Source organism: Grampus griseus (genome assembly GCF_964374135.1).
Source record: "Grampus griseus genome assembly, chromosome: 17".
Taxonomy (NCBI): Eukaryota; Metazoa; Chordata; class Mammalia; order Artiodactyla; family Delphinidae; genus Grampus; species Grampus griseus.
Window position 1 is genome coordinate 44,979,637 of NC_139011.1, and position 25,641 is coordinate 45,005,277.

At 35.4% G+C, this 25,641-nt stretch overlaps 1 protein-coding gene across 2 annotated transcripts in view; it reads right to left on the reverse strand.

Moving 5' to 3' along the window:
• Positions 1 to 3,690: 3,690 nt before the first annotated feature.
• LRRC69 (leucine rich repeat containing 69) overlaps positions 3,691 to 25,641 on the reverse strand; it is a gene marked incomplete at both ends in the record, with an annotated part of 92,047 nt that continues 70,096 nt past the window's right edge. For both annotated transcript variants that reach the window (XM_082674784.1, XM_082674783.1), the window contains 2 exons: positions 3,691 to 3,801; positions 22,975 to 23,154. In XM_082674784.1, the coding sequence (XP_082530910.1) occupies positions 3,691 to 3,801; positions 22,975 to 23,154 (291 nt within the window). The remainder of the gene's footprint in view (positions 3,802 to 22,974; positions 23,155 to 25,641) is intronic.

Consider the following 25,641-nt stretch of genomic DNA (forward strand, 5'->3'; position numbering starts at 1 on the left):
AGAATTCAGTTAAAGGTATGGGGAAAAGGCCATCAGAGAAATAAAGAACGATCCTAAGGCATACAGTTCCAAGAGGCAGAAGATGGTCAATCAAGCCCAAACCTACAGAGAAGAACAGCCAGATAAGGAGCAGCTGGATTGGTAGCAAGTCACTGATGACCTCTGAAAGACCAGTTTTGGAATAGGGCAGAAACTAAGTCTCAGTGCCTTGAGATATGAAGAGGATGGGGTGAAAATGTGGAGGCAGAGAGTCAAGAGTCTCTTCATCTCCCCTGAGCTTCAAGAGTACCTGAAATATTTGTTGAATAAATGAGTACATAGATAAATGAATACAGTTTTCTCCCCAGAACGAAGACAGCACATAAATTGCCGCTGAAGTCATGAGATTAAAATGGTAAACAAAACACTCTTTTCAACAACATAGGTTGTATAAAAATATTTCCCTAATCAAAATCAATTTTCTCAGTAGTTTTCCCTCAATAAACATACAGTTCATTCCTGTAACTCATTTTTAAGTGAACTCCTGTGACTTTCATTTGTACCTTGTTTTTTATTTTTGTTTAAAATGCATTCTTGGTTAATGGAGCCTTTAGAAATTTACCTCGAGGTCCCGACTCTGTCTCAGTGGGGACTGACCCTTGCTTTCTTTGGAATTGATAGCCTCTCAGCTGTGCTCCATTGATTTAGCTTCCCAGGTATGCCAGAGGCCACCCTGATGCATGAAGGAGTATGTCCTGAAGTGAACTAATAAAGGGCCTAGTTAGGAAGGTAACATGGTAATAAAATACATGTAAGAAGAGAAATCACTCAGCTTTCCACAAGAAGAACCACCAAACAGGTACATGAAGAAACATATTTCTAGTGGGGTTTAAACATAAATTATAATTAAATTTCTTGCTTTTCTGAACCCACAGCAAACTTATCTTAATCTGTCCCTGGGGTTCTCAAATAAGAGTGTGCATCAAAATCACCTGGAGGAGCTGTTCAACCACAGACTGTTGGGCCATACTCCCCCAGTTTCTGATTCAGTGGTCTGGGGTGGGGACAAATAATCTGCACTTCTAACAAGTTCTCAAGTGATGTGGATGATGCTGGACAGAACCACACTTCCAAAAACTACTGGTCTATGCAAACTGTATATATATTTTCATAAGAATTTTTCCCCTACTTTCCTGTTGTCCTTCAGAGAAAAGGAGTCAAATTCTCACCCCAGCACTACTTCCCTGGTTTCTGTCAGTTTCTCTTGTGGAAAAAAAATTTAAAGCTTTAAAAGCAAGAACAAAGTGATGTTAGGAGTAACCAAGCCTGGGTTTTCAGCTTCTATTCATTTTTAAGTGGAATGAAGGTTTTATCTTAGTCAATAAGACGTTAGTGTGCCTTAGGAAAAAGAAGTGGTGGTATGACACTCCTGATTTCATATTACACTACAAAGCAAAAATAATTAAAACCTCATGGTATTGACAGAAAAACATACACACAGATCAGTGGAACAGAATTGAGAGTTCAGAAATAAACTCACACATAAATGGACAGTTAATTTACAACAAAGGAGCAAAGAACATACAATGGAGAAAAGATAGTTTTTCAATAAATGGTGTTGGGAAAATTGGACAGCCATATACAAAAAATGAAACTAGACCACTATCTTACATCATACACAAAAATAAACATCAAGACTTGAATGTGAAACCTGAAACCATAAAACTCCTAGAAGAAAACATAGGCAGCACACTCTTTGACACTGGCCTTAGCAACATCTTTCTGGATATGTCTCATCAGGCAAAGGAAAAAAAAGCAAAAATAAAAAGGACTACATCACACTAAAAACTTTTGCACAGCAAAGGAAACCATCAACACAATGAAAAGACAACCTCCAAATGGGAGAAGATATTTGCAAATCATATATCAAATAAGGCGTTAATATCCAAAATATATAAAGAACTCATAAAACAACAAAAACCCTGATTTAAAAATGGACAGAGGATCTGAATAGACATTTGTCCAAAGAAGACGTACAGATGACCAACAGGCACATGAAAAGATGTTCAATGTCACTAATTATTAGGGAAATGAAAATCAAAACCACAATGAGATACCACCTCCCACCCATTAGAATCGATATTATCAAAAAGGCAAGAAACAAGTGTTGGCAAGGGTGTGGACAAAAGGGAACCTCCATGCACCGTTGGTGGGAATGTAAATTGGTGCAGCTGCTATGGAAAACAGTATGGAGGTTCCTCAACAAATTAAAAATATGTATGTGTCACACCCAATCTTCCAATTTATCCCTCCCCATACCTCTTACTCCCCAGTAACCATAAGTTTATTTTCTACATCTGTAACTCTACTTTGGTTTTGTAGATAAGTTCATTTGTAGCCTTTTTTGAGATTCCACATATAAGTAATATCATATGATATTCGTCTTTCGCTGTCTGACTTACTTCACTCAGTATGAGAATCTCTAGGTCCAACCATGTTGCTGCAAATGGCATATATATACAGTAGATAACTAATAAGGACCTGCTGTATAGCACAGGGAACTCTACTCAGTACTCTGTAATGGCTTATGGGGAAAAGAATCTAAAAAAGAGTGGATATATGTCTATGTATAACAGATTCACTTTTCTGTATACCTGAAACTAACAGAACATTGTAAATCAATTATACCCCAATAAATTTTTTTAAAAAATTACAAATAGAACTATTACATGATCCAGCTCTTCTACTTCTGGGTATTCATCTGAAGAATATAAAAACACTGGTTTGAAAAGATATATGCCCCCTATGCTCACTGCAGAATTATTTACAATAGCATATATATATATATATATATATATATATATATATATATACTACTCAGTCATAAAATATAAGATGCAATCTTTCCATTTGCTACAACAATGATAGACCTTGAGCATATTATGCTAAGTGAAATAAGTCAGAGAAAGACAAATACCATATGATTTCACTCACATGTGGAATATAAAACAAGCAATAATAAAATAAAACAAGCAAAACAAAAACAAACACACAGATACAGAGAACATATTAGTGATTACCAGAAGGGAAGTGGGGTGGAAGAGGGTGAAATGGGTAAAGCGGGTTAACTGTATGGCAATGGATGGAAACTAAACTTTTGGTGGTGAGCACACAGCAGTGTATACGGAAGCTGAAATATAATGTTGTATACATGAAACTTAATGTTACAAACTGTTACCTTAATAAAAGAAAGAAAAAAAAAGATGTTAGTGACACTTAGAAAATAAGAACTCAAATGAAATCATACAAATATAGTTGAACTATCTAGCACTAAAAAGTGATTCCTTTTCATTTGCAAAACATGCATAAAATAAACACTTGTCCCCATCAAAGTCCTTAATACTATTTAGAAATGGAGGGTGGTATTCATAAAATGACAGAAGAAAATAATACTCATTTTCCACATTGATCTTTATTTTTCCTTTTTTATTTTGTTTTTAAGTCAAAGAAGAAACAGCACACTTAGAGTCTAAACAATCTAAAGGTAGACTGTAATGCTTAAATTGGAACCTTCACAATTAAATTATTTTTCTTCCTTTACTCAAGGTACTGACAAAGAGAAGAGTATGGTATCCTAAGTAGGGCATAATCTGACTGTGCAGAGCTGATGCGGCAAGTCATGTGAGGCTCTAAATGAGCTTCTTACCTGCTCTACACTTGAGCAATTCCAAAGACATTAGGGTCACGTTGATTAAAACATTTGTAAGAACAAATTAATATTTGAAGTGGTACCAGCTGTAGATTTCTGCTTATTTTCCAGTTCTAAAAAGTAAAGATTAAAAATAAAATTAAGGCAGTACTCAATAAATATTTTTGAATAAAATAAATATTAACTATCTCAGAGATTTCAGAACATTGGTTTCTAAAGAACACACTAAAGTATTTATGCTTGATTTGCTCTTTTCCCACACACAAATAAACTTAACTAGCTAAGAAGGGCATACACAACACTAAACAAAATTCAATGATAAAAGATTATCTATTCTTTCATCCAAAGATATTATTACATTGCCTAGCTGTAAAGTGTTTGGGATGAAGGTGAAAAAATATACAGAATCCACACAAACCTGATTCTGATCTACAGGGATGTTAAGTTGATCAATCAGCAGAGACTAATTGAACACTCAGTAGACATCTCAGTTTTACCTGTCTAGCATCCATTTCTCATGGAAATTAATCTTGCTAATACTCTGTTCATTGTCTGCAATGTTCATTAAGATCTTCACTGGCTGGGTTTCAGGCAAGTTGACCAATATATGACTTAAGTTTTTGTACTTAAAATATCTCTGATCTTAACTTCTCAATGTACAAAAAAAAGACAGTCAAAAACCCTGTCAGCCAACTTAGTATACATGTCCTGACCACTATTTTGAAATAATGGCAACCTCAAAGCTTACTATTTATATGTTTTATAAACAACTTTTGAAGTTGTTTATAAACAACATAGCTCTCAGAGAGAGAATCCAAAACAGAGTCACAGTTTAATTTGTTGATAATGCTACTTAGTTTTATCATAACCCACTGGGCTATCATCATCACAATCCACAGTGAGAGATTTCATTATTGTTCTGTTCACTCTTCCATAAAAGAACTTTGAGGGCCTATTCAAAGGTTCAAGCACCTAAGCATAGTTATTAATCCATCCTTGAGAGAGTAATAACCTTTCAGCTCTGGTGATAAATCAATGGGGAGCCAAAGTCATACATCATATCACATTTACATCCACCTCCAAAAGTGACTAGGAAGGGCTCAGAGAATACACGGCACTATTCTAACAAGTATTTTGGATGAAGATGAAAAAATGGAATCTCTACAAATCTGACTTCTTTCCTAGAAGTTTATGTGATCAACCAGGAAACATTTACTGAAATTCCCAATGGGCATCTTGTTTTTGCCTGTCAGCATCCATTTCCCATCTGTCAGCACAAAAGCCCACCTTTTCCTTTAAGGAACTTCCCATTCTCCAATTTCAGTGCAAATGTCATGAAAGAGAGAGGGCAACTGATCCCACCCCCCCCGTCTCAAGACATAACCATGTAACTCAGGCCGAGCACATGACCCCAAACCAATAATCATCAGCCCCAAAGCTTTCCCTGAATCTACTGAGAGAAGGAAGCTCTTCCTCTACTACTAGAAGGCATACTTTAGGGAGCTCTCACCTGAGAGCAAAGCCAAGACAAAGGAAAGCAGGAGGACAAATTCTTGATGAAAAATTTGGATACCTGATCCAGCATGACTAAATATTTAGCCAGACCCATCCCTGGACCTTCTTCATTACTTGAATTAGTGTTCCATTTCTTTAACTTGCAACCAAGAGTTCTGAAAAATTACAAGCAACCAAAAACCTGCACCCTGTTAGACAAAGTGGCAAAGATACAAAGATATATAACAAACAATTCCTGCCTCTTAGAATCTTTCAGCATCTAGTTGGAAAGATAAGACATAAACACAAAAAATAACTAGAGGGCTTCCTTGGTAGCACAGTGGTTGAGAGTCCGCCTGCCGATGCAGGGGACACGGGTTCGTGCCCCAGTCCAGGAAGATCCCACATGCCACGGAGTGGCTGGGCCCGCGAGCCATGGCCGCTGGGTCTGCACGTCCGGAGCCTGTGCTCCTCAACAGGAGAGGCCACAACAGTGAGAGGCCCACATACCACAAAAAACAAACAAACAAAACAAACAAAAAAATAACTAGAAACATAAGGCTCAATACAATGATAGGTTCTATATGAGTACAGAGAAAGGAGACACCACCACAAGCTGCATATTAAGCAAGACTTTACAATATAACAAAATGGTGAACTAGATGTTGAGGGATGTCCAGGATGTGGCTACCTGGAAAAGGTACGAAAGGACATTTAGAAAAGGTGAACTATGAGAGCAGTAATTCAAGAATGTGCTTTGGTAACTGGGGAAAAAATACAGTATAAACAATAAATGGATCATAAAATGTTGAGTCATGGGATATCAACAATAAACATATTAGTCCAGGGACAAAAAGAATTCATAAGTAGTTGTTCAATGATAGACACATTATGTATAATATTTCAGATCTACTTTATATGAGATCATATTGATTAATTAGATTATAATGGCTTAATGTTAAAATTGTGCTTGAAGAACTAGTGACAAAAGCCAAAACCTAAATGTGGCCTTTTCCTTTTCCGTATACATAGTAGATAACCCTCTCATCCAACAAGCTATTCTTGTCCACTACTGTAACCCATCTCATCTAGAACTAAAGGGCTATTAAAATAAACCATGCTACATGAACTTCACTCAACTTCTGTTTAAGAAACTAGGACAGAGGAGGTAAAAGACAAACATATACCAAGGAATTAAACGTGGCCATACAGCTATCAGATTTGCTTTGTCCAGTTTCTCCATGAGGTGAAAAGTTTATAATAGAAATTACTAAAGGCATTTTCTATTTCCACTGTGATTTTAGCTATTTTCCCTTGGGTCATTAAGAAATAGTATGGGCAGTTTCCTTTGGCTCTTGTTGCAAGCAGAAACACAAAATGTCTGTGTCCCTCATTCTCCTACTTGAGGGTATTATTGTTTAGTTAATTAGAATACAATGTTTTATTAAACTTTTTTTAAATTTGTGGTACCAATCTGTATTTATAGTTGTCACATTCATGGTAATCTTTGTATAGGTTCAAACATTTTGACTGCTTCAAGCAGTCATTCACCAGTTACATTAATATTTTTTGAAACATCTTTATTGGAGTATAATTGCTTTACAACGTTGTGTTTCTGCTGCACAACAAATGAATCAGCTACATGTATACATATATCCCCATATCTCCTCCCTCTTGCATCTCCCTCCCACCTTCCCAATCCCACCCCTCTAGGTGGTCACAAAGTACCGAGCTGAATTCCCTGTGCTATGTGGTTGCTTCCCACCAGCTATCTATTTTACATTTGGTAGTGTATATATGTCCATGCTACTCTCTCACTTCGTCCCAGCTTACCCTTCCCCTTCTCTGTGTCCTCAAGTCCATTCCCTACAACTGTGTCTTTATTCTTGTCCTGTCACTAGTTCTTCAGAACCATTTTTTTTTTTTAAGATTCCATATATATGTGTTAGCATACGGTACTTGTTTTTCTCTTTCTGACTTACTTCACTCTGTAGGACAGACTCTAGGTCCATCCACCTCACTACAAATAACTCAATTTTGTTTCTTTTTATGGCTGAGTATTACTCCATTGTATATATGTGCTCAATTTCTTTATCCATTCATCTGTTGATAGACACTTAGGTTGCTTCCATATCCTGGCGATTGTAAATAGTGCTGCAATGAACATTGTGGTACATGACTCTTTGAATTATGGTTTTCTCAGGGTATATGTCAAGTAGTGGGAGTGCTGGGTCATATAGTAGTTCTATTTTTAGTTTTTTAAGGAACCTTCATATTGTTTGCCTTAGTGGCTTTATCAATTTACATTCTCACCAACAGTGCAAGAGGGTTCCCTTTTCTCCACACCCTCTACAGCATTTATTGTTTGTAGAGTTTTTTCATGATGGCCATTCTGACAGGTGTGAGATGATACCTCACTGTACTTTTGATTTGCATTTCTCTAATGATTAATGATGTTGAGCATTCTTTCATGTGTTTGTTGGCAATCTGTATATCTTCTTTGGAGAAATGTCTATTTAGGTCTTCTGCCCATTTTTGGATTGGGTTGTTTGTTTTTCTGATATTGAGCTACATGGGCTGCTTGTAAATTTTAGAGATCAATCCTTTGTCAGTTGCTTCATTTGCAAATATTTTCTCCCATTCTGAGGGTTGTCTTTTCGTCTTGTTTAAGGTTTCCTTTGCTGTGCAAAAGCTTTTAAGTTTCATTAGGTCCCATTTATTTATTTTTGTTTTTATTTCCATTTCTCTACGAGGTGGGTCAAAAAGGTTCCTGCTGTGATTTATGTCATAGAGTGTTCTGCCTATGTTTTCCTCTATGAGTTTTGTAGTGTCTGGCCTTACATTTAGGTCTTTAATCCATTTTGAGTTTATTTTTATGTATGGTGTTAGGGAATGTTCTAATTTCATTCTTTCACATGTAGCAGTCCAGTTTTCCCAGCATCACTTATTGAAGAGGCTGTCTTCTCTCCATTGAATATTCTTGTTTCCTTTATCAAAGATAAGGTGACCATATGTGTGTGGGTTATCTCTGGGCTTTCTATCCTGTTCCATTGATCTATATTTCTGTTTTTGTGCCAATACCATACTGTCTTGATTACTGTAGCTTTGCAGTATAGTCTTAAGTCCATGAGCCTGTTCCTCCAGCTTTGTTTTTCTTTCTCAAGATTGCTTTGGCTATTCAGGGTCATTTTTTTTTTTTAAGAAGATGTTGGGAGTAGGAATATATTTATTTATTTATTTATGCTGTGCTGGGTCTTCATTTCTGTGCGAGGGCTTTCTCTAGTTGTGGCAAGAGGGGGCCACTCTTCATCATGGTGCACAGGCCTCTCACTATTGCAGCCTTTCTTGTTGTGGAGCACAGGCTCCAGACGCGCAGGCTCAGTAGTTGTATCTCACGGGCCTAGTTGCTGTGTGGCATGTGGGATCCTCCCAGACCAGGGCTCAAACCTGTGTCCCCTGCATTAGCAGGCAGATTCTCAACCACTGTGCCACCAGGGAAGTCCTCAGGGTCTTTTGTGTTTCCATAAAAATTGTGAAATTTTTTGATCTAGTTCTATGAGAAATGCCATTGGTAGTTTGATAGGGATTGCACTAAATCTGTAGATTGCTTTGGGTAGTACAGTCATTTTCACAATGTCAATTCTTCCAATCCAAGAACATGGTATATCTCTCCATCTGTTTGTGTAATCTTTAATTTCTTTCATCAGTGTCTTATAGTTTTCTGCACACAGGTCTTTTGCCTCCTTAGGTAGGTTTATTCCCAGATATTTTATTCTTTTTGTTGCAATGGTAAATGAGAGTGTTTCCTTAATTTCTCTTTCATATTTTTCGTCATTAGTGCATAGGAATGCATGAGATTTCTCTGCAGTGATTTTGTATTCTGCTTCTTTATCAAATTCATTGATCAGTCCTAGTAGTTTATGGTAGCATCTTTAGGAATCTCTGCATATAGTATCATGTCATCTGCAAACAGTGACAGTTTTACTTCTTTTTTTCTGATTTGGATTCCTTTTATTTCTTTTTCTTCTCTTATTGCCATAACTAAAACTTCCAAAGCTATGTTGAATAATAGTGGTGAGAGTGGGCAACCTTGTCTTGCTCCTGATCTTAGAGGAGATGGTTACAGTTTTTCACCATGGAGAATGATGTTGGCTGGGAACATATTTTACCAAAGGCCATTATCAGCTTTGTATTGAATAGGAAACTTTGCTTGTGATTATTCTCTAACTTAATAATTACTATTTCTGATATAATATCTCTCATGGCTAGTAATTGTTTCCTGGAAATTTTACTGAGAAAAATGGACTCATCATAATTCCTTGGTAACATAGTTTTCCATCTAGAGTCATCGAACTCAATAATGTTATATGAGAAAAGAACGTCTCTAATACCTTATCTCTTGATACCCATTTAAGTTTCTATTTTCATTTGTGGCATCATCTCCAGTATGACATATATTTCTACCAGTATAAAATATGTCCATTTGAAATAAGCTTTTACAAAGGAATTACAACACACATTCTTATAGTAGACATGTCTTCACAAACCTCAATTAACAAAACCTCACAACTCTGTCAAAGATAATTACTGCTTTGGTCATTGTTTACAGTTAGAAACTGAAACACTAAAAGATCCTTTCTGTCAAGCCAAAGTCAGAGAAGAGGCAAAGGAGTTGGTCTATGATTAGACATACTTTTATATCTTTTTATCCAAAGCTTTAAAATGTGAAATGCTATATAAAGTCTAATTTTCATTCTTTACTCTTTACAGTGAAATGCATTATTTCCTGAAACAAATAAACATATGATTATAATCTTCTTGCTATTTTATGGAAAAGTAGTCTTGTGCTTTAAGTTTGAATATGCATGTTTACTAAGTTTTATATTTGTTGAATGGTGGAATTGAGAGATGTTTTTAAAATATGCCTAAGTGATAATCACTACCATATTTTAAACTTTGAGAAATCAAAAATTAACTACATATATATTTATATCATACAGTATATCATTTATATCATACAGTATAAAGTAAATCTTTGGATAAAGTTTCAATATTACATGAAGCACAAGGACTAGGAAAGAAGAGATAGATGGTTTCCTATTTTCTCAATAAAAGTTATAATGGTAGGCAGGATAAAGGCTCCCCAAAGATGTCTAGGTCCTGTGACTACATATGTTACCTTACATGGAAAAAGTTAATCACACTTTGCAGGTGTGATTGACATAACTTAAGTATCTTGAGAGCAGGGGGTTATCCTGAATTATCCAGCTGGACCCAATTTCATCACAAGGATCATTAAAAATGGAAGAGGGAGGCAGAAGAGAAGGTCCAAGGGATGGGGTCTGAGGAGAACTAGATCTGCCAATGTTGGCTTTGATAATGCAGGAAGGAGACCATGAGCCAAGGAATGTGGGTAGCCTCTAAAAGCTGGAAAGAGTAAGAAAATGGATTCTCCCCTGGAGTCTCCAGAAAAGAATGCAGCCCTTTGATTTTAGCTTTGATTTTAGCTCAGTAAGACTCATATTGGACTTCTGACCTACTAAACTATAAGATAATAAATTTTGTTTTTAAGACTTCAAGATTATAGAAATTTGTTACAGCAGCAATAGAAAAGTAATACTAGCATCATGTTCCAAATTAACACTAGCATCATGTTCCAAATTAACAGGACCAAGAAAGGCATGACTATGAGAGCCCCTCTTCCCATTATGGAATCAAGGCACTCTGGAGCTAGAAGAGACTTTGGTCTAATCACTTCATTGTCCAGATGAGGAAACTGGTCCAGATATAATGACAAGTAAGGTGACTTACCTTAGACCTCATAGTTCGAGGCAGAGACATGACTAGAATATAATTTCACTAAATTCTAGATTATTTTTAGTCATAGTATGCTTCCCAGCTTCTTTCACCAATGTAGTGTTTTGATTATAGTTTAATAATAATTTGCAGAACTGTTTGCAAGAATGAACAGTTATTGGAAAGTGCACATATTTTCAAATAAAGCATAGAAGAAGCATATTGCTTTGCTGTTCTGGTCTATCTCCAACTGATGGCTAAACATATTCACTTGAATTATCCACCCATCAATTGAAACTCAACAAGTCTAAAATGAAACTTGAGTTCCTGCCTCCCAAATCAGTTCCATGTGGAATCTTCTGGTTTTCTCCCTCACACCCTCTGAGGTTTCCCACATTCAATCAATCGCCAAGTTCTGCCGTCCTTCCTCCCTCATGGTGCTTCTTTTCCTTGCATTTCTACTGCTACCCCTTATACCCCACTAGGCAAGCACTCTAACAGGTCTCTGTTCCTCAGTTTCTCTTCTCTTCAAACTACAATTAACCCAGCACAGTACGGCCAAATGATTCCTTCTAAAGTACATCTTTTTTTTGTATCATTGACTTGTCCCCACACATTCAGGAGGACTCCATTTCCAAACAGGATCAAGTTCAAACTCTTTATTCTATCCTTTGACAGGTTCATAGAATTTGACCCTAATTTTTTTTTTTGTCTTTCTCCCACTCCCAGGCAAAAACAAACTTAATTGATTTACTTCCTTATGAACATGACTCATTCTCCAAATTGTTCTCTTCTCCTAAAATATTTTCTCAGCTTCCTTCTCCATGTATCTGAATTCTATCTATGTCAAGGCCCTGCACAAGTTCCAGCATCTGCCTGGGCACTTCCTAGGCCTGACAACCTACAGCGATCTCACCTCACACTTTGAAGCCCTAAAGCAATTGGTCTCATTTTACATTTTGTTTTTATAACTAGTGTCTGTTACATCTTTACAGAGTTTAAACTCTTGGATTTTAGCCATGGGGACAAACTAGGTTCCCTATTTATTTGCATTGTACTTAGCACCCAGAGTTCCCTGCTTTAAACAGGTTCTCAAATATTTATGGAATGACTGAAAGTAATTTAAAAATACAAGATGAACATTCAGAATGACAACTCCTCTATTCCATCAGTGATAAGCACCAGCAATGAGCACTCCTCTAAAGTTAACTGCTCCATTTAGGAAGTGTAGCCATACATTCAGGATTGCCTAGGACAGTCCTGGCTTCCTGATGATTTTCCAATTATTAATAATGTTGCCCACCTTCACTCTCAAACACCTCTTGACTTAGATGATACATTATATATGGTAATTCCACCCTTAGGGTAGTTTGGACTGTAGTAAGGGCAGAAACCAGAAAGAAAATCCTGCTCATGTTCCAGCCACCCATCCAGCTATGCAGCATTCACTCTACTACAAAGTGATCCTGCTCTTCATCACCATCTTGGCATAATCAGTGTCCTCTGAATTTCACGTGGGAGGTTCAAACATTTTGGTTATGCACAGCTTCAGATAAATGCGCTGCAGTGAATACATCTTAAGATTCTTTAGCAGAAAAAAAAAATCATATATACTGAATACAACTGTTAACTCTACCTAGCAGTTTAAGAACAAAAGGGAGAGTTCCCTAAAGGGAAAGGGGAATTCAGTGAATTCCCATAGAAGTAGAAGCAATCAAGAGACAGTGTGCGAGATCATTTATACTCTAATTGTTTTGCTGTTTTCTGAATAAAATGATAAGAATCATTCATGCCATTTCAATTTTTCTGAACAATAAATACACATTATTTTCAAGATTGTTTAGAATTAGAAATGTGATGCCTTCTGATCCTCTAGGTGTTCAATTTACATTAAATTAACTAACCATTGCATGTTTTAAGACCTACATTTATTTTCACAGTTGACTGGTTGAAATGATCAGTTTCATAAATGAATGTCAGTGGTATATAAACAGTAATAACTTTTTATTGCAAAGCAAGATTTTGCTCTGTAAGTAGTGAGTAAAATTATTAAATGTAATCTTATGTTTCATTACTGACAGCTTGTCATAAAAAAGGAATTAAGGCTGCAATTTTTCATTTATTTTCATAAAGTAGATCAGCTTTTTCACTCATTTATAGTGAAACCTACTCAACCTAATCTCTTTTGAATGAAGTTTTAATTACATTACATCATTCAATACAGGGCTGAGAGTTCATGTTCCATACTGTTCCCTCCCTAAACTCTACAACTTTAAAGGAATCTAGGGAAATGTTACATTCAACTAGAGTAACTACGTGAAATGAAAATATCAAATTCATATATTGGGCACTGGATCACTCAAGTATTTGGAAAGAATTTTATGAGACTATTTAGTAACCTCTAAGTCACTGGTTCAATTATGACCCAAGTTGGTAGTAACTAAAAAGGATTAATTTTTGTTGCTGTTTTGAAGCATTATATCATTAGTAGTTAATACTTAAATATCAATTATATTGAAATTATTGACAATTCTGTAATTGTTAAGGACTAACTGAATGGCAAGGGCTATAACATTTGAAAAAGACAAAAGCATCTGAATGAATTATGGTAAAAGTTAATATTTGAGATTGTGTAAAATGTTTCATCAACTATTTCCAATCCTCTTCTCACTAATTCATAAGATAAGCATGGCATAATTTCACATTCACCTGAATAGAAGCAATTACAATTGGATATTTTGTTGTGTCTAGCCTTTTATATCGAGAACAAAGTCCCATTTGTCATCGTGTCTCCCTTCTTCAACTGTGCCCTCAGATAACAAACCCATCAGAGACAGAACATTCTGTAAAGCACAACAGGGTAACTAGATGTTGGCCTTATCAAATTGGGTTCTTCCTTCATGCTAAACTCTAAAGGTTAGCATCCTGAAAAGATAATAAAAAGCTGAATTTTTTTTAACAGAAAGGAAGGCTTCTAGGCAAACTAGTCTTTGTATACTCTCCCTTTACTTAAATAGGAAAATAGCATAAAATCCTAAATGTATGTAAAAGCAACTTTTTAATAACATGGTTAATCTGATTATCATCTCTATGTATTTTCTGTATGTTCTCACTCTAGAAACAGGGAACTAAACAACTCCATTAAAATAATGTTTCACAGAAACAGACTCACAGACATGGAGAACAGACTTGTTGTTGCCAAGGGGGGTGGGGGCGAAGGATAGACTGGCAGTTTGGGATTAGCAGATGCAAACTATTATATATAGAATGGATAAACAACAAGATCCTACTGTATAGCATAAGGCACTATATTAAATATCCTCTGATAAACCATAATGGAAAAGAATATGAAAAATAAAAAAGAAATATACACACACATATATATATATATATATATATATATATATATATAACTGACTCACTTCACTGTACAGAAGAAATTAACACAGTATTGCAAATCAACTATACTTCAATAAAATAAGTTAATTAATTAAAAATAATTAAAAATAATATTTTGATTGCCAAGCATCTAGTAATATATATTCCAACCTAAATTTTTATCCAATTGTTAGGCATTTTTAAATATCCTTATATTTATTTAGCATAATTTATAAATTCATACTATACACTTATTCTAATTGTAATTCCATTGTCATGGAATTACATGACACATTTTTTCACTACATATACTTACTGTTACTTGTTTAACTTTTTCGATTATTTTAAAGGTTAGAATCAGTGATTGTTTCACAGCAATTTTCCTTTAGAAAATTTTCTTCTCCCCAATTTTCCAACACTTCCATGTACTCTGCCTGTCAACTTATCTAGGAATATAACTCTATATTTTGAACTATTTTCTCTTTCTACACTGAAGATATTATGCTATCTTTTTTCTGGAATCTGCTTTCAGTTCATTGTCATTTCTTTGTAGATGATCTATTTTCTTAAAAGTTTACCTTTTGCTCTAAATAGCTTCCCTTTGGTAGTGTACATTTTTACCAAAATGTGTCTAGGTATGTATTTATTCTTATTCTACCTGGCACTCAGTGTGCTTTTTCAATGTGAGGGATCAAGTCTTTCTTCAATATTTTAATATTTTATTCCGTTAATAAGAATTCACACCCAGGTCTCTGTTTCTTTCTTTTTTTAATTGAAGTGTAGTTGATTTACAATGTTGTGTTAGTTTCAGGTATACAGCAAAGTGATTCAGTTATACAAACATAAATGTCCATCTTTTCAGATTCTTTTCCCTTATAGGTTATTACAAAATATTGAGTAAAGGTCCCTGTGCTATATAGTAGGTCCTTGTTGGTTATCTATTTTATATGGAGTAGTGTGCATATGTTAATCCCGAACTCCTGATTTATCACTCCCCTCACCGCCTATCCCCTTTGGAAATGATAAGTTTGTTTTCTGTGTCTGTGGGTCTGTTTCTGTTTTGTATATAAGTTCATTTGTATAATTGTTTTTTAGATCCCACATATAAGCAATATCACATGATATTTGTCTTTCTCTGGCTTACTTCACTTAGTATGATAATCTCTAGGTCCATCCATGTTGCTGTAAATGGCATTATTTCATTCTTTATTATGGCTGAGTAATATTCCATTGTATGAACATACCACATCTTCTTTATCCATTCATCTGTCGATGGATATTTAGGTTGCTTCCATGTCTTGGCTATTATTAATAGTGCTGCAATCGATGCAAAAATACTCAGCAAAATACCGGCAAACCGAATCCAACAATACATTAAAATGATCCTACACCATGATCAAATGGGATTTAGCCCCAGGATGCAAGGATTTTTCAACATCTGCAAATCAGTCAGTGTGATATATCACATTAACAAATTGAAGAATAAAAAACATTTGATCATCTCAATAGATGCCAAAAAAGCTTTTGATAGAATTCAACATCCATTTATGATAAAAAAATACTCTCAAGAAAGTGAGCATAGAGAGAACATAATAAAGTCCATATATGACAAACCCACAGCTAACATCATACTCAACAGTGAAAAGCTGAAAGCATGTCATCTAAGATCAAGAACAAGACAAGGATGTCCACTCTCACCACTTTTATTCGACATAGTTTTGGAAGATCTAGCCATGGCAATCAGAGAAGAAAAAGAAATAAAAGGAATCCAAATTGGCAAACAAAAAGTAAAACCATCATTATTTGCAGATGACATGGTACTATACACAGAAAATCCTAAAGATGCTACCAGAAAACTACTAGAGCTCATTAATGAATTCGGTAAAGTTGCAGGATACAAAATTAATACACAGAAATCTCCTGAATTCCTATACACTAACAACAAAAGATCAGAAATAAAATTCAAGGAAAAAATCCCATTTACCATCGTATCAAATAGAATAAAATACCTAGGCATAAACCTACCTAAGGAAACAAAAGATCTGAACTCCAGAAACTATAACACACTGATGAAAGAAATCGAAGATGACACAAACAGATGGAAAGATATACCATGTTCTTGGACAGGAAGAATCAATATTGTCAAAATGACCATTGTATCCAAGGCAATGTACAGATTCAATGCAATCCCGATCAAATCGCCAATGGCCTTTTTTATGGAACTAGAACAAAATTTTTTTTTTAATTTGTATGGAAACATAAAAGATCCTGAATAGCCAAAGCAATCTTGAGAAAGAAAAATGGAACTGGAGGATTCAGGTTTCCTGACTTCAGACTATACTACAAAGCTACAGTAATCAAAACAGTATGGTACTGGCACAAAAACAGAAATATAGATCAATGGAACAGGACAGAAAGCCCAGAGATAAACCCACACACCTATGGTCAATTAATCTATGACAAAGGAGGTAAGAATAGACAATGGAGAAAAGACAGCCTCTTCAATAAGTGGTTCTAGGAAAACTGGACAGCTACATGTAAAAGAATGATTAGAACATTCCCTAATACCACACACAAAAATAAACTCAAGGGCTTCCCTGGTGGCGCAGTGGTTGAGAGTCCGCCTGCTGATGCAGGGGACACGGGTTCGTGCTCCGGTCCGGGAAGATCCCACATGCCACGGAGTGGCTTGGCCCATGAGCCATGGCCGCTGAGCCTGCGTGTCCGGAGCCTGTGCTCCGCAACAGGAGAGGCCACAACAGTGAGAGGGCCACGTACTGCAAAAAAAAAAAAAAAAAAAAAAAAAAACCTCAAAATGTATTAAAGACCTAAATGTAAGACCAGATGATATAAAACTCCTAGATGAAAACACAGGAAAAACACTCTTTGACATAAATTACAGCAATATCATTTTGGATACTTCTCCTAGAGTAACTGAAATAAAAACAAAAAATGGGATCTAATTAAACTTAAAAGCTTTTGCACAACAAAGGAAACCATAAACAAAATGAAAAGACAACCTACAGAATCTTTTGGGATTTTTTAACCATTATGTTTTTATCTCATGCTATATTCTTATGCCACTGTGTTGCAGTTTTTATAATGCACTCAGACATATTTAATTGATTAAAATGTATTCTTACTTTTAATTTTTAAAATGAAATTATGTAGATACAAAATCTCTTTATTCTCCTATTCTTTCTTCCATCCTTATTGTTTCTTCAGTGATGACTAATGTTAAGCTGTGCACACACTTGTGTGTGTGTGTGTGTGTGAGTGTGTGTGGGTGAAATCCTGAAGGAAAATTCTTCCATTTATGTGGCCTGAATACCAGTCAGTCTATGTTCCACTCCACAAGTCAAGAGAAGAAAAGCCTCATATCTCTTTCACATGATAGTCTTTTAAACATAAGAAGGCAGCTGTTTGAATAATTGTATTGATATCACCACCAATCAATGAATTTATTTACACTTTCTCTTGTGGTTCAAAATAAAAACGTGCATGCAATCTACAGTGCAGCAAAAGTGACCTGAAGGTGGTATCAGGAGGTGTAAACTAAAGTTCTAATTCTGTTATTTCATAGATATTAAATTTGTGAAGAAACTATTTAACTAACTTAGTTGCCTCACCTGCGAACGGAGACAATGAAAAATAAGTCACAAAGTTAATAAAGAGGACCGGGACTCACATTACTCAAATGTCATCTTCTCAGGGAAGTTTCCCTTAAGCCTTCTGCTATAGGCTGAAGGTTTGTGTCCCCCACAAAGTTCCTATATTGACATCGTCATGACTAATGTATTAGGAGGTGGGGCCTTTGGATCCAGCAGAAGAAAAAGTAAAAATAAACTTATTTCTTGCACATCTGTCTTTGATAGCTTTAAAATTTGTGGGCACTCTACCTGGTTTTGCCCCTCCCCCACTGATTGCATTTTCTTATTCTCCTTTGCTGACTCCTGCTTCTGCCCACCCTTTAAATACTGTTGTTTTCAAGGGTTCTGTCCTTCTGGCCTTCTCACTTCACTGTGTAAATTTCCTCAGGCATGGCTTCAAGTGTCACACTTACATAAACAATCTTTTAATCCAAATCACCAGCTCCAACCATTCTTTGTCAGAAAACAAACAAAGCCTCATCTTGCTACTCCACAGCTTCGACAACTATAAGTAGCTGAATTGTATCCTCCCCAAAATTCATATGTTGTAGTCCTAACCCCCAGTACTTCGAAATGTGACTGTGCTTGGAGATAGTCTTTAAAATGGCAATTAAGTTAAGATGATGTCATTAGGGTGGGCCCTAATTCAATATGACTGCTGTACTTACAAGAAGAGGAAATTTGGACACACATTTGTAGAGAAGGGAGATAATATGAAGACAGAGGGAGAAGACAGCCATCAACAAGCCAAGGAGAGAGACCACAGAAGAAACCAAGCCTTCTGGCACATTGGTCTTGGACTTCTAGCTTTCAGAATTGTAAGAAAATAAATTTCTATTGTTTAAGCTACTCAGTCTATGGTACTTTGTTATGAGAGCTGTAACAAACTAATATAGTAGCTTTTGAAATTAAGTTCAAACTTTACATACAAGAGCCATCCTGATTTCATACCTTTCTCTAACCTCATCTCCCATACTTCACACTCAGTGAGTTCCCTGTACTCACTGTACAATTTATTTGTACAATATTACCTTTGAACAGGCAGTTCCTGCACCTAAAATGCCTGTCCACTGGTTCTTTATCTATTCTTATGCCTCCCTGTCATTCAAAGCACATTTACAAGCAATGCCTATTAAAATAATTTTAATGTGTATTAGGTATTCTCCAAGTACCAAGCACAATCACTGTGCTAGGACTCAGGGATACACCAGAGAATGTTCCCATTTAATTGAGATTCCTTCTTCTCATGCACCCTGTGCACACCTCTATCACGATACCTATCACAAGAATATAATCATTCTATCTTGTCTAAAGGTATTGATTTTTAAGAATACCCTTATTAAGTAGCTACTATGTACTACCTTTATTAAGCACCTGCTGTACTAAGCACTGTCTACCTCATGTCTCACTCATAACAGCTCCGTGAGAGAGGTACTATTTTTATACCAATTTTAGAGATGAAAACTTAGCTTCAAAGAGGAAATTAAGGTGACACAGGTGGTAAATGGTAGGGCTGGTCATCAAGCCCAATTTGTCAGATTTCAATTACCTTCCTATATCACTTCTCCTAGGAATATGTAAGTTCCTGGAGGGCCAGAGCTATTATAACATTGCAATTACCCTACTTGAAATGAGACTAGCAGCTCATCAGATGATTTTGACTTGGAATCTATCAGAGCAAGAACATCTTTCTCAAGAAAGATATTCATTGGGAAAAAATGAACATGGCAAGTTGTTGAAGGTGTTCATGTCATAGCCAGTGAAAAGTAGAGTGTTTTGGAAACTTTTGCCAAATAATATGACGTGTTATACTCATTAGTGTAATAATTTACTCCAGAATATAGATTGGAATATAACAATCTATTCCAGAAGGTGATGTGAATAATTCACAGATAGATTACATAAGCAATCAAGATTACAGATGTATTCCCATCTTGAGAACCAACATACATTTCAATTTTCATTTTCCACTGATGGTCTCTCTTATCTCTTGGTGTTTAATGTCCAACTGGTTTAACTTTTAAATTTCTCCTCAACCATTATCTCACTTTGACATTATCCCTCATTGGCAACAGCTCTGCCAGATTTTTCTCTACAATACATTTGATGTAACATATTAATAACCTAATAGAACACAGGAGCTGGTATTAAAATCCAGTTCTTGGGCTTCCCTGGTAGTGCAGTGGATAAGAATCTGCCTGCCAATGCAGGGGACATGGGTTTTATCCCTGGTCTGGAAAGATCCAACATGTCACAGAGCAACTAGGCCCATGTGCCACAACTACTGAGCCTGCACGTCACAACTACTGAAGCCTCTGTGTCAGCCCACACTCTGCAACAAGAGAAGCCACCACAATTAGAATCCTGTGCACTGCAATGAAGACTAGCTCCCACTCGTCACAACTAATAAAAGCCCATGTGCATCAATGAAAACCCAACACAGCCAAAAATAAATAAATAAAAGAAAAAGTTAAAAAACAATTTTTTAAAATCCAGTTCTTGTGATTCATCAGTCATTCTTAGAAATAAAATATGTACCAAGCACTCTGCTAAGCTCTCTCTATATAATGGATGCCCATTCTAACCACTCCTATTCAACATACTACTTGAAATCCTAACCAGAACAGTCAGGCTAAAAAATAAAATAAAAGGCACCCAAACAGAAAAGAAAGAAGTAAAGCTATCTTTGTTTGCAGATGATATGATCTTATATATACAAAGTCCTAAAGACTCCTCCAAAAAACTGTTAGAACTAATCAACAAATTCAGTAAAGTTGCAGAATACAAAATCAACATACAGAAAGTAGTTGCATTTCCATACACTAACAACAAAATATATGAAAAATAAATAAAGAAAACAATCCCATTCACAATAGCATCAAAAACAATAAAGTTCTTGGAATAAATCTGAGGAGTAAAAAAATCTGTACATGGAAAACTACAAGACTTTTGAGAAAGAAATTGAAGATGACACAAACAAATGGAAAGATATCCCATGTTCATGGATCAGAAGAATTAATATTGTCAAAATGTCCATATTATCAAAAGCAGTCTATAGATTCAATGCAATCTGTATCAAAATTCCAATGACATTTTTCAAAATTTCCAATGATATTTTCAAAAATAGCAAATATAATCCTAAAATTTATATGGAGCCACAAAAGACCCCAAATAGCCAAAGCAATCCTGAGAAAGAAGAACAAAGCTGGACATATCATACTTCCTGGCTTCAAACTATACAACAAAGCTACAGTAGTCAAAACAGCACAGTACTGGCATAAAAATAGACACATAGACCCATGGGAAAAAAATGAGAGTCCAGAAATAAACCCCTGCATATAAGGTCAACTAATATTTGACAAGGAAGCCAAGAATACACAATGAAGAAAGGATACTCTCTTCAATAAATGGGTTGGGAAAATTGGATAACTACATGCAGAAGAATGAAATCAGAGCCCTATCTTACACCATTCACAAAAAAAGAATTTGAAATGAATTATAGGCTCAAATTTAAGGACTGAAACCATAAAAGTTCTAGATGAAAACATAGGGGAAAAAACTCCTTGACATTGGTCTCAGCAGTGATTTCCTGGATATGACAGCAAAAGTACGAGCAAAGAAGCAAACATAAATAAGTAGGATTAAGCCAAACTACAAAGTTTCTGCACAGCAAAAGAAACTCAACAAAATTAAAAGGTAACCAATGGAATGGGAGAAAGTATTTGCAAATTATATACTTAACAAGGTGTTAATATCAAAATATAATAAGAACTCACACAACTCAATAGCAACAAATCTAACAACCCAATTTAAAAATAGGCAGAGGAACTGAATAGACATTTCTCCAAAGAAGACATACAAATGGACAACAGGTATGTGAAAAAGTATGCAATATCACTAATCATCAGGGAAACGCAAATCCAAACCATGATGAGGTATCACTTCACGCCAGCTAGAATGGCTATCATCAAAAAGACAGGAGATAACAAGTGTTAACAAGGATGGAGAAAAGGGAACCCTAGTGCACCGTTGGTGGAAATGCAAATTTGTACAGCTACTATGGAAAACAGTATGCAGGTCCCACAAAAAATTAAAAATAGAACTACCATATGATCCAGCAATCCCACTTCTTATTATATATCCAAAGAAACTGAAATCGGGATTTAGTAGACATATCTTCACTCTCATGTTCACTGCAGTATTATTCACAATAGCCAAGATATAGAAACAACCTAAGTGTCTGTTAACAGATGAATGGATAAAGAATATGTGGTATGTATATATATATATATATATATATATATATATATATATATATATATATATATATATATAACAATTGAATATTATTCAGCCAAGGAACATAAGGAAATCTTGCCATTTATGCCAACTTGGATGGACATTGAGGGAATTATACTAAGTGAAATAAATCAGACAGAGAAAGATAAACACTGCACAATAACACATATGTGGAATCTAAAAAAGACAAACTTAGAGAAATAGTAAAGTGGTAGTTACCAGGGGTTGGGGGCTGGGGGAAATGGAGATACTGGTCAAACTGTAAAAACTTCCAGTTATAAGATAACAAGTTAGAGGATCTAATGTACAGCATGGTGATTATGGCTAATAATACTGTATCACATATTTGAACATTGCTAAGAAAGTAGATCTTAAATGTCCTCACCACAAAAAAGAAATGATATCTATGTGACAGGATGGAGATAGTAGCTGATTCTATGGTGGTAATCGTTTTGCATTTATAAATGTATCAAATCAACACATTGTACACCTTAAACTTACACAATATTATCTGTCAATTATATCTCAATAAAGCTGGGAAAAAAACCCATTATATCATCATAGAGGTCAATTCTTAGATACAAATGAAGTTAGTACTGGTCGACTTAGATAAGGACAAAGACTAAGAGGAGGTCTTATGCTCATATTCACACAAAAAACACCATTTACCTTTGATGGAGGAAAAAACTCAACACATTCCAGCCATGTGGTTAAAAAGGACTTTCCACATATTGCACATTTTCTTCCCTGCGAGATTATGTTCCTGACCTGTGGGTACCATTCTATGGCTTGCATTAGGAAAGGATCCTTTTCTGCTAGCTGATTCATTATAAATCTTGATGTTATTTCCTAGATTAAAAAAGAATATGGTTCCTCAGATTATTCTCAAAATAACTGGTTTATATTACATTGATTCCCATTTCACTAATTTATATTTTTGGCTTATTCCTCAGTTTCTGTTAAATTAGTTTTCAATAGTATATATAATGAATTATATTGTCAATGACTGGCATTGTAAGTTTAGTGTTCAACATTATATGAAAAGGAAGTTACTTCCATTGTAATATCTCTATGTCTCTGACATACAGGAATTCAAGTTACAATAAATTTACATTATTAGATAAAGTTTAGGTTCAAATTTTGTACCTCTCATTACAATAGGCAAGGACAATACAAATATTCAGACTGGACCCAAAAACTGAGTCTGTCATATTTACTAAGCTCTAAACCCTTACTACTTAAACTGTAGATCATGGATCAGTAGAATCTGAATCACCTAGAAACTTATTAGAAATTCAGACTTTGCTGCACTTTCAGACCTACTGAACCAGAATCTGCAGTTTAGCAAGGTTCCCCGGGTATTCTGTATGTATTCTGTATGTATGTTAAAGTTTGAGAAGCACTGGACTAAGTTATCTACTGCATTGTCTGAATTGAGACAGACTGGTAAAGAGTACAGATTTCTATTACCCAAATCTCTGAATTTGGTATGTATTAAACCTACCCACATAAATATTTCCAGATACTTCACTTTAGATAATAATAATATTATAATATTAAATAATAAAAGGGGTGGTGAGGATGGTCACGATGACCATCAACATCATCAGCTTAAAGTAAAAATATATATATATATAATACATAACTATATCTTCACTGACCAAGCAAACAAAATAAACATTTGATTTACTCCATTAAATGCCCCTCATTGTTTGTGCCAATAGCACGAAGTTCTGTGTAAATGTTACAAAAACACTGCATGAATTTTAATAGTGTATAAGACGTTTTTCCTGGCCAAAGTGAAAGATTTCCCAGTGGTATTAAGGTAGTCCACATCAGGTTCTGATAGGAATCTTTGGAAATACATACCTACATACATACATATTGGGTTGGCCAGACCGCTCATTTGTTTTTTTCTGTAAGATGGCTCTAGTAGTGCTTAGTTGTCTTTAACTTCATTCAAAACAGTTTTGTTAGATTGTATTGTGACAGCTGTCATATCAGCGTGCATTTAAAATAAAACTTACCAAAATTGGTGAGTTTTTGTGTAGCCATTTTAATACTGAAGATGGAAGAAAAAAAGCAACATTTTCAGCATCTAATGCTTTATTATTTCAAGAAAGGTAAAAATGCAACTGAAATGCAAAAAAAGATTTGTGCAGTGTATGGTGAAGGTGCTGTGATTGATCGAACATGTCAAAAGTGGTTTGCGAAGTTTCGTGCTGGAGAGTTCTCGCTGGACGATGTTCCACGGTCAGGTAGACCAACTGAAGTTGATAGCGATCAAATCGAGAATTAATTGAGAACAATCAACGTTAAACCACATGGGAGATAGCTGACATACTCAAAATATCCAAATCAAGCATTGAAAATCATTTGCACCAGCTTGGTGTTGTTAATCGCTTTGATGTTTGGGTTCCACATCAGCTAAGTGAAAAAAACCTTCTTGACCATATTTCCGCATGTGATTCTCTACTTAAATGTAGCAAAACATTCCATTTTTAAAACAAATTTTGACAGGCAGTGAAAAATGGATACTGTACAATAATGTGGAATGGAAGAGATCACGGGGCAAGTGAAATGAACCACCACCAACCACACCAAAAACCAGTCTTCATCCAAAGAAGGTGATGTTTTGTATATGGTGGGATTGGAAGGGAGCTTCAAGAAAACTAAAGTATTAATACCAACAAGTACTCCTCCCAATTAGACGAACTGAAAGCTGCACTCAATGAAAAGGTCTGGAATTAGTCAACAGAAAACACATAATCTTCCATCAGGATAATGCAAGACTGCATGTTTCTTTGAAGACCAGGAAAAGACTGTTACAGCTTGGCTGGGAAGTTCTGATTCATCTGCTATAGTCACCAGACATTACACCTTCGGATTTCCATTTATTTCAGTCTTTACAAAATAGTCTTAATGGAAAAAATTTTAATTCCCTGGAAGACTGTAAAAGGCACCTGGAACAGTTCTTTGCTCAAAAAGATAAAAAGTTTTGGGAAGATGGAATTATGAAGTTGCCTAAAAAATGGCAGAAAGTAGTGGAACAAAACGGCGAATACGTTGTTCAATAAAGTTCTTGGGTAAAATGAAAAATTATTTTTACTTGAAAACCAAAGGAACTTTTTGGCCAACACAATACATACAGACATAATTTTTCACTCATCTATCCCAATTAAAATCTTTTAAATAATAACAAAATCCTATAAATTCCTGTGTCTCTTTCCCTTATTTCTCTATCCATTCCACTTAACAAACATCTGGGAAAGATGCCATTATACAAAAACAGCCCTGAGCATTGGTTCCTAACTGCCTGATCCTTCAACAGCATAA